The 14,505-nt window shown below is 57.5% G+C and overlaps 1 protein-coding gene across 1 annotated transcript; it reads left to right on the top strand.

Annotated features, from left to right (window-relative positions):
- Positions 1 to 10: 10 nt before the first annotated feature.
- Positions 11 to 14,502, top strand: KLC3 (kinesin light chain 3). The gene is given in 11 exon segments (XM_081274922.1): positions 11 to 1,007; positions 10,727 to 10,992; positions 11,358 to 11,588; positions 11,865 to 11,934; positions 12,308 to 12,527; positions 12,913 to 13,000; positions 13,077 to 13,178; positions 13,536 to 13,709; positions 14,100 to 14,224; positions 14,226 to 14,301; positions 14,389 to 14,502. Coding segments are annotated over 11 exon segments (1,500 nt in total). The 5' UTR covers positions 11 to 970; the 3' UTR covers positions 14,500 to 14,502.
- Positions 14,503 to 14,505: the final 3 nt, after the last annotated feature.

The raw sequence follows: 14,505 nt of genomic DNA, 5'->3' as shown, positions 1-14,505 counted from the left end.
TGCCACCAACCTAGGAGGAGGAAGGCCCAAGCCACACCTGGACGCCAGGGCAGACCCTGGACGCCCGCCGCTCCCCTGGGTGGCCCGGAGAGGGCGGGACCCCAGCTGTGGGCTGACCTGGAGGCTCACACTCAGGGTGGGGCTGGCAGCGGTGGCCGCCCTTCCCCCCGCCATGTCACTGGGAGATTTCCACTGGGGAGGGGACATGAGGGACAGGCCAGCTCGGAGAGGAGCTATTTTTAGGGCCAGCTCTGCTGTCCCCTCTGGGAGGCCGGGCAGAGGCCTGGGGTGCTGGGGGGGTCGGGCGGCAGGTGTCGGGGTGGTCGCCACGTGTCTGGGTTAATTATAACCCGGTGTCTCGGGTGTCCCCAGGCCTTGCCTCCTTACAAGGGCAGCCTTGGGCCGCTGGTGGCTGCACCCATGCCCGGGAAGGGTGGGCTGGGCAGAGCCTGTGACCACGCACTGGAGTGGAGCCGTGGAGCTGGAGCAGGACCTTGTGGCAGCCCAGTGGTGACCGGGACCTCAGGGGCTGAGGGGGGGCTCTGTCAAGTGGGGACAGCATTGAGGAGGCTGCGGTCAGCCAGGAGCCTCCCCAGGAAAGCAGTGGAGAAGGGGGTTCCTGCCCTCCTCGTCCCTCCTGCTGGGGTCTCCGCCTCCTCGGGCATCTCCCTGGCCTCCTCCAGGCCCCCGGGCAGTTGAGCTCTGGGGGGTGAATGGAGCCCCTCCTCTCCCCAGACTCCTGATGTGGGGAGCAGGGACAGGAAGGAATCCTTGAGAAATGTCCCTGGGGTCCCACTCCTGATCTCCGCACCTACCTGCCCCTTCCCAGCAAGGTCAGATTAGCAAAGGCCTCCTTGGTGGTTAGAGAAGCAGAGGCCCAGAGAACAAAAAGGAACTAGAAACAATTACTTACTGAGCATTTATTGGGGGTACAGCAGAATACAGCCACGTTCCCTCCCTCACGGAGGTGATGTGTCAACAAGGATTTTTGAAGGAAAATAAAGGAGGTAAGATGACAGCGGGGATGCAGCAGGGGAGGTCAAGGCAGGCGTCTCTGGGAAGGTGTTATCGGAGCAGAGGCCTCAAAGAGAGGAGGGAGCCAGCTATGGGAGGTTCTGGGGGAGTAGCAGGTGCAAAGGCCCTGAGGTGGGAGTGGCTTGCCCATCTGAGGACAGGCAGGAGGCCAGAGTAGGAGCAAATGTAGCCAAGGAAATGTGTGAGAAAGAAGATGAGGTTGGAGAGGGGACAGGAAGACGCCTGAAGGACCCTGGGGGCCGAGAGGAGAGCTTCAGCACACTCTGTGTTTATGGAAGCCAGGGAGGGCTGAGGGCAGAGGGGCGGGGAAGCCAGTTGCATCACACACCTGGCAGGTGGCACAGCCCAGCCCCATGGGCTCCTGATAATCCCCAGTGGAGCATTTGACTTCTTGATTTTGGCCACACAGTGTCAGCAGAACTTTTAAGCCTGGGGAAGTCCCCATCCTAAGCCAGCCTCCATTGGAGAAGCCCAAACTACCCGAACTCAGTTTCCCAGAATCCTTTGTAGCAATGGTTCAGTCATGTGATCTGGGCTGACCCAATCAAAGGCCAGGCCCTGACCCTGCACTGTATCTGCAGTATGTTGAATCTCACAGGAACAAGTGACCCTGGGGAGCTTTTGATCCCTCATATTCATAAAGTCGGTCTCAGTCCCCAGGGCCCATCCCTTCTCCATCTCTCCAGTGCCTGCTACAGCTCAAGACCCCCTCCACGGTCCTCTGTCCTGGACTCCTGTCCCAGTGTTCCCCTCTCCCACCTACTCCCTAATGCCATCCCCGCCTGTTGAGAGCCTGCCATGGCTCTCTAGTGCCCTGGAGATAAATTAGTGTTTGTCGACTAAGTAAAAAAATAAAAGAAAGCCTCTCATGACCCCCACCTGCCCCACCCCAGGCCCTCCACACCAGTCTTCACCATGGGCTACGCGTCTTCCTCCAGGTGCCGCTGTAGCTGCATCCCCCAATGTGTGTGTTTTGACGTTCTGTTATTTCAAATTTATTCTTATATTACATTTGGAGTGTTTGGATATTCATATCTATCCATATCATGGTTTCTCTTCCCAAATCTACTTTTTTTTTTTTTAAAGAGAGAGTGAGAGAGGAGAGAGAGAGAATTTTTAATATTTATTTTTTAGTTCTCGGCGGACACAACATCTTTGTTGGTATGTGGTGCTGAGGATCGAACCTGGGCCGCACGCATGCCAGGCGAGCGCGCTACCGCTTGAGCCACATCCCCAGCCCCCCAAATCTACTTTTTTAAAAATTAAGGTAAAACTTACATTCCTTGAAGTGCTCTAAGGGTCAATGAACTTTTATACATATGTACACCTGAGCAGATAGAGGATATTTTCCATGCCACCTCCAAAAAGATAAAAGATGAGACATCACTTACTGGAATACTATGCAGCTGTGTATAAAATATAAATAAAGCTAATCTGTATGTTCTGCTTCAGAAAAATTGGCAGGATATATTGGAGGGTTTTGTGGGGTTTTGTTGGTGGTGGTGGTTTGTTACCAGGGGTTGAACCCAGGGGTGCTTAACCACCGAGCCCCAGATCCAGCCCTTTTTATTTTGTTGGGACAGGGTCTCGCCAAATTGCTTAAGGTCTTGCTTGGTTGCTGAGGCTGGCCTCAAACTAGTGATCCTCCTGTCTCAGCTTCCCGAGCTGCTGGGCCAAAATGTATTATCAAGTGGGAAAAATTATGAAAATATACTTATTTTCACCAAAACGCTATGGAAAACACCATTCCAAAATCCAGAATGCAGTCTTTGTGTGTGTGGTGTTTGGGATAGAATTCGAGTTTACCCAGCATGCAGAGGCGCTAGGTTCATCCCAACACCAAGAAAGAAATTGGTTAAAAAAAAAAGCAGCTGCTCAGGAGGCTGAGGCAGGAGGATGGCGAGTTCAAAGCCAGCCTCAGAAACTCAGCGAGACCCTGTCTCAAAATTAAAAATGAAAAGTGCTGGAGATGTGGCTTGGTGGTTGAGTGCCTGTGGGTTCAATCCCTAGTACCAGTAAATAAATAAACAAAGAACAGACGTGGATTGGGTTGATCTGTGGGTCTAGCAGGGATGCTCTGCTTGGAAGCTGACTTGGGTGGGTGCAGGCTGAAAGGGGAGGAGCTCTCATCTTGGCCACGCTGGGGCTGCAGCAGGACGTGTTCAGGTCTCTTAAGGTCTAAGCTCAGAACTGGCATGACTGACACCTGTGCCCTCTACCCCTGACCAAAGGAAGTCAGGTCATGGAGCAGCATCCAAAGCCAGTGTCCCGGGCTGGGGATGTGGCTCAAGCGGTAGCGCGCTTGCCTGGCATGCATGCGGCCCAGGTTCGATCCCCAGCACCACATACAAACAAAGATGTTGTGTCCGCCGAGAACTAAAAAATAAATATTAAAAAAAATAAAAATTCTCCAAAGCCAATGTCCCCTCCATGGTTATGATGATTTCTTTTGTGTTTTTATTAAAGGGACACACACTTCTCCTACATCCACACACAACCCACATCCATCGGTATCTCCGGAAGGATGCTAGAAACTGCTAACTGTGTTCGCTTCTGGGAAGGATGGTAGGGTTAAGGAGAGACAAGATCCACTTTTTGCACTCTGGTATCTACACAAATATTTTCCTTTTTCTTTTCTCTCTCTTTCTCTTTTGTTTTGTTTTTATATCAGAGATTGAACCCAGGGTTCTTAACCACTGAGCCACATCCCCAGACCATTTTTATTTTTTATTTTGAGACAGGGTCTCACTAGGTTGCTTACAGTCCCACTAAATTGCTGAGGCTGGCCTTGAACCTTCAATCCTCCTGCCTCAGCCTCCCAAGCCACTGGGATTGCAGGCGAGAGCCACCATGCCTGGCTTTTCTTTCTTTTTTAAAAATTTATTTTGAGGCAGGGTCTTGCTAAATTGCTGAGGTTGGCCTCGAATTTATAATCCTCCTGCCTCAGCCTACCAAGTAGCTGGGCTTAGAGGCATGCACCAATGCCTAACAGTGCATTACTCTTTTTTTTTTTTTTTGTAGATGGACCCAATACCTTTATTTATTTGTTTTTATTTTTATGTGGTGCCAGGGATCGAACCCAGTGCCTCACACATGCTAGGCAAGTGTTCTACCACTGAGCCACAACCCCAGCCCCAGTGCATTACTTTTTTAAATTAAACTGTGGCCAAGAGTTGAAAGTAGAAAAGCCCCCAATTTATCCACCCATTATCCTGACCAGGCAAACTGAGGCCCTAGGATATTCATTGAATGCCTTCTTTTTTTTTTTTAAATTTATTTATTTATTTATTTATTTTTAGTTTTCAGCGGACACAACATCTTTGTATGTGGTGCTGAGGATCGAACCCGGGCCGCACGCATGCCAGGCGAGCGCGCTACCGCTTGAGCCACATCTCCAGCCCTTGAATGCCTTCTTGACTGTGGTCTTTGAGAAATCATTTGTTCCCTCTGAGCCTCAGTTTACTCATCTTTAGATGGGACTGGTCAGAGTGGGTGGCTGTATGGATTCCACTAGTCCTTGGCTGTGGAACCTTGGAAGAGTCACTCAACCTCTCTGTGCCTCATCTTCCATGCGGAGTGGGGGTAACTGGCATACCTGTGGTAAGGACTAAGGGAGGTGACCTACCGCATGCAGGATTTGGCACAGGGCCTGTTCTGGGTAGGAATTCAGAACTCCCAGCCCTCACTGGCATGTGCACCACGGCTTGGCCCAGGGCCAGCCTGGAGAATGTTTGCCTTAGTCAACACCTTTCCCTTTCCCTTTATCTCATTTAATCCTCGCTGTGGTGGCTGTTTTACAGATAAGGAGATAGAGGTTCAAGAGATCATTGTTGCCCCAGGTTACATAGAGAGGAAATGGGAAGGCCTGGATTTGAACCCACATCTTCCTGGGCCCCTCTCCCTGCCTCTCCCCACATTGTTGACCACCACCTACTCTGTTCTAAGACTGTTTTGGATCTCTCAATGACTGTCCGAGCAGCCTCCCTGAGTAGGTTGCCCCTGGGAGTCTGGTTTCACAGACCAGGAACCTGAAACCCAGAGAGGTCACTTCCTAGCTGGTGATAACACAGCCAACAATGACCAAGCTGGGCCACCTGACTCCAGTCCCCTCACTACCTAAGTGTAACCACATCCATGAAGGCTCAGCTGCCCCTTCAACCCTGTGGCTACTAATATCTGGCAGTTAAAATGTGAGTTTGAGGTTTTTTTCCATGATCCAATCAACACTCAATCTGCAGACTGCCATCTCTGTTTGCCCTCTGTAGGGTGGCTCTGGGGACAGCGTGGTGACCGACTGGCACCTAGCCCTGTCCTGCCCTCCAGGAATTCACAGTCCAGTATGGGAGACAGAGGGGTCCCCAGACAGTGATGACCCAGAATACGCAGGCTAGGGGTGTGGGAGACCCAGAGGCTGCAGGCCTAGGCTGGGGGTGGTCCGAGAGGGCTTCCAGGAGGAGGAAGTCTCTGCGCTGGAGATTGTCAGAGGCAGGTTGTCGGAGACGCAGGTTCCGAATGACGCTGGGGTGGCCTGGTCCACGGAGCAGCGGCGCCCCCTTCTGGAAGAATCCCACAGTGCAGTGAGCTGGGCCTGCAGGGGATTCCAAGAGCTCGGCTTGGCCAAGTTCAAATCTTGTACGCACCCCGCTCACGACTCTAGAACTTGATTCGTTCATTCGCCCAACGAATGTCCATTGAGTACCTACTTTGCACCAGGCTCTGTTCTGGTGCCAAACATAAATGTGGACAACAGAGTCCTGCCCTCAGGACCTGCAGGTCCGTAGGGGGGAAAAGGAACCAGTAATATGATAGTAGCTAATTCGTACTAAATCCTTCCTTTGTGCCAGGCCCTGATTAAAAAAACAAAAAACAAAAATACCGTCCACATTAACCAATTCAATCCTTGCAGACTTCAACTGTTCCCACTTTACATATTAGATAAACCGAGGCACGGGAAGTTAATTGCCTAAGGCTGCACAGCCAGTGAATGCTGGAATCACTTTGAACCCAGAACCCAATTCTTACCCAACACGTCCCCAGCCCCGAGGATGTCATATGTTAAAAACATGTTATATAAAATGATCTTAGACCCTGAAAAGTTTCATGAACAAAATCAAGCAGAGAAATGAAGTAACGTTTTGGTAGGAAGGTGCCCTTAAAAGGAGCAATCACAGCTGGGAATGTTGGCCCATGCCTGTCATCCCAGCAACTTGGGAGGCTGAGATGGGAGGATTGCAAGTTCCAGACCAGCCTCAGCAATTTAGTGAGGCCCTAAGCAACTTAGCGAGACCCTGTCTCTAAATAAAAATAGAAAGGGCTGTGGCTGTGGCTGAGTGTTTAAGCGCCCCTGGGCTCAACCCTACGTACCCAAAAAATAAAAATAAAAAAAAATAAGAGGAGCCACCAGGGAAGGGCTCTCAGAAGAGGCGGCCTTTGTGAAGAGACTAGACAAACGACGGGATCGGAGGGAAGGGAGGTAAACCGAGGCAAAGGCCCGCGGCAGGCGCTGAAAGAATGTCGTCGGTCAGAGTTTTCAAGATTCCAGCGTGGCCTTTCAGGCCTCAGGTCAGGTTCGACGTGGCCGGGAGGCTGCGGGGCGCGGGAGCCTGAAGCTCTGGGATCCCGGGGGCCGCGCGGGGGCGGGGCCGCACTTCCCGCGGGATGTGGGCGTGGTCGCTCACCTGCGGGGGCGGGGCTCGCGGTCGCCCCGCCCCCGGGGAGCCGCCCGGCCGGGCCGGGCTGGGCCGCGGGCGCAGCGGGCGCAGCGGGCGCAGCGGGCGGCGGCCGGGCGAGAGGGGAGCGGCGGGCGGCGCGGCCGGGGGGTCCGGAGCCCTCCGCGGCAGGTGGGCGCCGGAGAGGGGCGCGGCGGCGGGACGCCGCGGTGATGGGGCGCGGGGGGCGCGGCGGGGCCTGGCGCGCACCCTGGGCCGCGCGCCTGGGGCCCGACGGACCTCGGCCCCCGGACGCCGCCGCCGGACCTGGGGCTCCCGGGTCCCGAGGCCCCGCCGCGCCGCGTCCTCCCCCGCGCAGGTAAACAGGGCGAGGATGGGGCGGGGCCTGGCGGAGGGAGGGGACCCTGGTGACCTGCGCGAGGCCACCGCCGCCACGGGTAAGGTGAGGGGCTGGGGGCCGCGCTGGGGTCCTGCTGCGCCGGCGCGTGAGGCCCGGGCGACTCGGTGCGCGCGAGAGCGTACAAACGAGCGGGGTGTGAGTGTGGAGGGGAGATGGGCGGCCGCATGACCCCGGGACCGGGAACTTTTCTGTGATGTGACCTCTGGTTGTGTCTATGATGGAGGGAGGGTGTGCGTGAGTGCGTGTGTGTGCGTGTGTGTTGGGAGTCGGGCTGGTTACAGGACTTCGTGTGTGCAACCCAGAGATCATGTGGCTGTCGGTGACTTTCTGCTGGCAGCTGTAAGATTAGATACGGGTGTTGCGTGGCGGCCCTTGTCCTTCTGCCTGTAGGATGGAGTGTGTGTGCATAGGGGACTGCGGTTGACTTCTGAGTTGTGTCACAGTGGTGGTGTCCCGGAGCTGTGGGTGACTGTGCCCCGAGGCTGGGCTCTTGCCTGGGTTACCAAGTGTGGAGCCGTGGGGCTGGGAGAGTGAGGTGTGTATGGAGAGGAAGCCAGTGAGAGTGTGCGTGTGTGTGTGTGTGTGTGTGTGTGTGTGTTTTCTCCACAGTTGCTGTGGATTGGCACCAGCAAGCGTGGAGTCCTCTCTGTGGGGAGTGATGTGTGGTTGGGATTGTCCTGTGCCTGGGTGACAGGATGGAAGAGGAGAGCCATGTGTGGGCTGTGCCTGTGATTACTGCTCTGCTGGCGGAGCCCGTTGGGGCTCTATATGAGCGCAAGGGCTGGTGTTTGTCTCAGTGACAGCCTGAGTGATGGGTGGCTGTGGCCGAGCTGCAGCGGGGCTGTGGCGGGGCTGTGGTGCCCTGGCCTGGTGTGGTGTGCGGGAGGGCGGGTCTGATTGCCGGTGGTGTGTGTCGGGGCGGGGATTGTTACATTAACAAAACTGGGTGAATACTTTATGTGCTTGTGGTTGTCAGGCTGGCCCTTGATGGACTTGTGTGACTGTGAATGTGACCATCTATGTAGCTTGTGTGTGCAGGGTGAGAGAGCAGGGTGTGTTACACAAACCTACAGCCCCCACAGAAACTGGAGATGGTACCTGACCTACAGTGATGAGGAGAAATCCACTTACAATCTGTGAAAGGGATTTGCGTTCAGGAGAAACTGTTCTTCAAACTCTTGAGTTGTGAATTTTGATTTTTTCCTTCCTGGGCTAGCGCTACACTGTGCCATCCTCTCTTGTGATGCTGGGCAGCGGCAGTGGCCAGTTGGCCAGTGGTCACAGAGGAGCCGACCAGTGCTCTGCAGTGCTTTGTTGTTGACTCAGATATCCAAGAGGTGGCTACACTAAATCCGTTTTCAGCTTATGATATTTTCAGTTTACCATGGGTTTATGAGGACGCTGTGCCATCTATTAGTGGGGGGACATTCCTATATACAAATGTATAGCTATAGGAGAGTTTGGTGGCCATTGGACTCTGTGGCGTGTGAAGTGCACGGGATACTCTTAGCATATGTGACGATGGTCCAGCCAGCAGGTGCGGGGAGCTCAGGGCTGCTTGTGGTGGACAGAGCCCGGGCAGTGTGCAGGGAGACAGGGAGCTGCCCGACCTGTAGGGCACCCCACGCTGTGGGCACCCATGGCCCGCAGAGTAACTGAGACTGAGTTTGGGGCCATCTGTGTGTCTAGGTATCTGGGTGCCTGCGTGTGAGTTCTGCTGGACACAGGGTGGAGGTGGAGGGACTTAGAGGAGTGGGGGACACGAGGAGGGGTCCCCAACAGATTCTTGAAGTGTGTATGGAGGGGCTTCAGGTACATAAGGAGGAGATGGCCACTCGGGGACTGTGTGTGTGTGTGTGTGTGAGAAAGTGAGTGTCATGGATGAGTGCAGGGACACAATTTGTGAACTCTTGGGGATTTGGTTGGATTATTGGAGGTGAGGGGCAGGGGAGTCGACAGAGCAAAGCAGAGGCGTCTGTGTGGTGTTTCTGGTGGGCAGCGGGCATGGGTGTGGGAGATGTACCTGCGTGTACCTGATTTCACAGGTTGCATTAGGTCATACTTCTGCAAGGAGAATGTGGATGCATGTGAGTTTTTGAGTTGAGCTGTATTTTGTGGCATTGGACGTGGAACCCAGGGGCGCTCTACTACTGGCCACATACCCAGCCCTTTATATTTTTTTTTTATTTTGAGACAGGGTCTCGCTAAGTTGCTCATGCTGGTCTCAAACTTGCGATGCTCCTACCTCTGCCTCCCATGCCACTGGGATTACAAATGTGCCGTTACACCCAGTTTGAGCTGTATTTTTAAGAGGAGAAAGTGTGTGTTGTGTTTCTAAGATAAGAATGTGTACTGTATTTCTAATGAGGGTGTGTATGTTAAGAGAAGGTATGTGGGTGTTGTGTTGTTTGAAACAAGGGAGTGTGTGAGTGTGTGTGTGTTGTGTTTCTGAGGGGAGAATGTGTGTGTTGCACTGTGTCTTTAAGTGCCTCAGGAGGCACTTGGTGTGGTGGCCACACCTCTAGTCCTATCCACTAGGGAGGCTGAGGCAGGAGGATTACAAGTGGAGGCCAGCCTGGATAATTTAATGAGACCCTGTCTCAAAATAAAAATGGCTGGGGTTCAGTGGTAAATCACCCCTGGGTTCAACTCCCAGCACCAAAAGAAAACCTCGGGAGGGCATGTGTGTAGTAGATGCTCCTGCGCCTCCGGTAGCCACACATTCTGATAAAGCCATCATAAATGGAGGCAGGTTTGAGGACTGTTGTCTACCCGGACCCCGGAAGCACCAAAAGCTAAGCACTGGACCTGGTCACTCACATAAAACCACACAAAATCCCCATGTGGGACCTCAACTCATTAGGAGGCTTTAGACCTCTACTGTCACACGGACAGTGACATCCATGGGCCACACCTGTGCCATGCGCATGTTCCAACAGGCACTGGGCTGGCTGAGCCTGTCTGTGGTGGAGGGTGGAGCCCCTGTTCCCTCAGGGTCCATCAAGCCCAGGAGCCACCATGCTGGCCCCCTCCTTCTCTCCCCAACTTAGAGGCTTCTCTGCTTCTGGTGCCCCAGCCCCTCGCCCTGGCTTCCGGCCCCACCCACCCTCAGTGGCCTGACTGGTTCCCAACAAAAACACCCTGAGAATGAGCTCACAGGGAGCTGCCGCCTCCACGTGCCCCGCCCCCCACGCCCAGCAGAGGAGGTGCCTCCGGTCCCAGGGCACACTGCCGGCTGGGAGCTCTGGGCAGGGTGCTAGGGACCTTGGGGAGGGAAGGGCCAGCCCCGCGAGCTGAGTGCAGGTGGGGGGGATCAAGAGCCAGCTGAGTGCCCTCTTGGTTAATTACATACAGTAAAATTTTGGAATTGTCCTCAGGGCAGAGCCCTGGCTTCAGAAGACAGACAGAGGTAGACTAGAATGTTCCCAGTGAGGGCTGACTGGGGTGGATGCAGAGCTGGTTTGGCTGGGATGGAGAGGGCTCGGAGGCAGAGACTGGCTGGGTGGGTGGGCAGAGGAGAGCGGGGATGCGGAGAGGTTGGGGTCCGACTGGCCATCCTAGTGTGGGAGCTGGGGACTGGCCTGCCTTGGCAGTGACACCCCACCTCCACTGCCACCCCCAGGAGCAGCCATGTCAGTGCAGGTGGTGCCCCCTGGGAGCATGGGGCTGGGCCCAGAGCGCCTGAACCCCGAGGAGCTGGTGCGGCAGACGCGGCAGGTGGTGCAGGGGCTGGAGGCCCTGCGGGCAGAGCACCGCAGCCTGGCTGGGCACCTGGCGGAGGCCCTGGCAGCACATGGTCCTGCGCCTGGCTCGGAGCTACTGGAGGAGAAGCAGCAGGTGGTGGGCCACTCCCTGGAGGCCATCGAGCTGGGGCTAGGCGAAGCCCAGGTATGAGGGGCCTGGTGGGGGCGCTCAGGCCTGGGGCTTAGACCAGGTGTGCAGGGAAGCAGGTGGGAGGTGGGAGGCACTGGGACAGCAGCCGGGAGGGCAGGCTTCAGGCCACAAGTGGAGTCCCCAGGCAGCATCATGACGCCCTGAGCCAGACGGCACCCTCTGGTGGAGCTGAGGGTCTCGGGAGACTTTGGGTTACAGGGTGAAACATGAAGTGGTCCTGAAAAGATCTGCCTCCTGGGTGAAGTCAGGAGTCGACATCACCGCAGTCTGCGGAATCTGCAGGGCCCCTGTGGGATGCCGGGCCAGGGCTGTGAGAGGCCAGGGCAGCCCCCAGCTCAGCTCCTGACCGCCCCTCGCAGGTGCTGCTGGCCCTCTCGGCGCACGTGGGTGTGCTGGAGGCCGAGAAGCAGCGGCTGCGGGCACAGACCCGGAGGCTGGCGCAGGAGAACGTCTGGCTGCGCGAGGAGCTGGAGGAGACGCAGCGGCGGCTGCGGGCCAGCGAGGAGGCCGTGGCGCAGCTGGAGGAGGAGAAGCACCACCTTGAGTTCCTGGGGCAGCTGCGGCAGTACGACCCGCCCGAGGAGAGCCAGGTGCTGGGCAGGACTTGGCGGGGACGGCCCTCCCAGAGCTTCTGAGGCTCCGCCCCGCCCCGCCCCAGCACCCCAAGGCCCCAGCCTCTGTAGACCCCTCAGACCCCCAGCATTTGCCAGAAGCCCCCCAGCTGCTCACAAAGCCCCCAACCTCCTCGACCCCCAGGAGAGCCCTAAGGCTTCTGATCAGCACTCCTCAAACCCACCAGGGATTCAGGCCCCAGGCTGGGTTTAGCCCCAGTTCTCATGGCTCCCGCTTTCCTGTCCTCCCTGTAGCGCCCCGAGTCCCCCCCTCGCCGAGACAGCCTGGCCTCCCTGTTCCCCAGTGAGGAGGAGGAGAGGAGAGGTGGGTGTGAGGGCCGCGTGTAACGTGGGAGCACAGCCAGGCAGGACCACAGGCCAGGCCGGGAGGGACCCCAAGTTCTCTGGTGAGGGAGGGGGAGGGGAGGGCAGGGTCAGGAGGAGGATGGGACAGGTGGCTGGCATTAGCGGGGATGACCGGCAGGTGAGGTCCGGAGCTGTGAACTTGGGTCTGCGCGCCAGGCAGCTCCCCACACACCTCACAGGCCAGGTGGGCACTGTTCCTGCCCCAGGCATCCCACCAGCAGGTTGGATGCCTGTGTTCCCCAGCTCAGAGGTCAGTGTGGGGACCCAGCCTCAGCACAGCAGTTGTGAGATGTCCGTGGCGCCCGAGGTGACTCAGTGCCTGCCTCCTCCAGGTCCTGAAGCAGCAGGGGCCGCGGCAGCCCAGCAGGGCGGATACGAGATCCCTGCCCGCCTTCGGACCCTGCACAACCTGGTGATCCAGTATGCGGGCCAGGGCCGCTACGAGGTCGCTGTGCCTCTGTGCCGCCAGGCCTTGGAAGACCTGGAGCGGAGCTCAGGCCACTGCCACCCTGATGTGGCCACCATGCTCAACATTCTGGCCCTGGTGTACCGGTGAGGGCCACACTGGCAGGGCCTGTTGTTGGGTGAAGGACCTGGCGTCCCCTCAACATGGAGCACCAGGGGTAGACGGGGACAGGGACAGGGCAGAAGAGGACAGGAAAACAAAGAGGAAGGCAGAGATCTCAGGGGTGGCCGGGACCCAGAAGTCAGCAAGGGCCCCAACCCCAGGTGGGGAAGAGAGGGGGTGGCCAGAGGCTTGGCAGAGACCTGGCGGTGTGGGGCCAGCGCTGGAGACTCGGGAGGTTTGGGGAGGCCTGAAGGGACACCTGGAGGGTGCCACCCACGCCTGGCTCAGCCAGGTCCCAGGACCTGTCTGAACCAGCCCAGCCGTAGCCCAAGCTTGGCCGTCCCCGCCACCCCTGTGACTGCCTCACAGGGACCAGAACAAGTATAAGGAGGCGACAGACCTTCTCCACGACGCCCTGCAGATCCGGGAGCAGACGCTGGGTCCTGAACACCCTGCAGTGAGTGGGCCCCCAACCGCAGGGACGGGAGGGAGGCCGCGGAGCCCGCCCCCTTCAACCTGCACCCCCCCTGCAGGTGGCCGCCACCCTCAACAACCTGGCTGTCCTCTACGGGAAACGTGGGCGTTATCGGGAGGCAGAGCCCCTGTGCCAGCGTGCCCTGGAGATCCGTGAGAAGGTCCCCTACCCAATCCCAGATGACCCCTTGTCCCGTGTGGCTGTGACTTGGTGCTCTTCCCTTTGATCCTCTGTCTCTTGGGCCCCCGTGTAGGCCTAGATCGCCCACGGCATGGCCTGCCCCGACCTTCTAGTTTCATCTGGACTCTGCTGACTGTGACCTCACACACCCCCTCCCAGCCCTGCCCTCTGACCCCCTGGTTGGCGGTCTACCCCTGTATGCCACCAGTGTCTGGAGCACCGCAGCCTCTGCCCCTGCAGCTGCTCCTCTTTCTGTAATCCCCACCTGCGTCTCTGGCATGGCAGTGCCATCATGGGGCCCACCAACCCCGTGACTCCAGTGGCTCGTGACCCCCAGGTCCTGGGCGCCGACCACCCAGACGTGGCCAAGCAGCTCAACAATCTAGCCCTGCTCTGCCAGAACCAGGGCAAGTTCGAGGACGTGGAGCGGCACTACGCCCGCGCCCTGAGCATCTACGAGGCCCTGGGTGGCCCCCACGACCCCAATGTGGCCAAGACCAAGAACAACCTGGTGAGGCGCTGCAGGGGGCAGGGGGCTATGGAGCTGCAGGCAGGTAGACAGGAGCTCCAGGGGGGGAGGTGGGGCCCTGACGGAAAGGTCCCCTCAGCATCAGGAAGTGCGCCAGTTTATGGCCAGAGAACGGTTCCAGCAGAGGACACTGGCAGGACCAGATGCCAACGTCACATCTTTATTGCACCTGCCGTGGGCAGCCCCTTCTTAGCTCGTTACAGCAGGGCTACCATCACCCCGTTTGTACAGGAGACAGGCACAGAGGTGACATGGCCAAGGCAGGGCGGGGCCCAGGAGGCAGTGTGCCCAGGCTTGCACTTAAGATGGGCTGGGGGGTCCCAAGAAGTCCCCAGATTACAGCCAAGGTCCCCTGCCCCGCCCTCCCTGCAGGCCTCCGCCTACCTGAAGCAGAACAAGTACGAGCAGGCAGAGGAGCTGTACAGGGAGATCCTCCGCAGGGAGGGCCTGCCGCCACCTCTGGGTGAGCCCTCTGCCCTCCTCCCTCCCAAGGGCTCCTCGGTGCCCCTCTCAACGTCCCCTCTGTCCCCCAGGAGCTCCTAACACAGGCACAGCTGGTGAAGCAGAACAACAGGTGAGGAGGCCCTGCTTTGGTTCCTGAGGGGGGATGGGGCTGGATGGGCCAGGTGGGGGTCAGTCACTGTCCCTGGCTCCTCTTCAGGCTCTTCGAAGGAGCAGCTCATTCTCTAAGCTCCGTGAGTCTCTCCGGCGGGGAAGTGAGAAGCTGGTGTCCCGCCTCCGAGGGGAGGGCTTGGCAGGGGCAGCAGGGTGAGTGCCG

Source organism: Spermophilus citellus, assembly GCF_964194105.1.
Source record: "Spermophilus citellus genome assembly, chromosome: 18".
Lineage (NCBI taxonomy): Eukaryota > Metazoa > Chordata > Mammalia > Rodentia > Sciuridae > Spermophilus > Spermophilus citellus.
The sequence above is the reverse complement of the archived record's forward strand: the minus strand, read 5'-3'. Positions and strand labels throughout refer to the sequence as shown.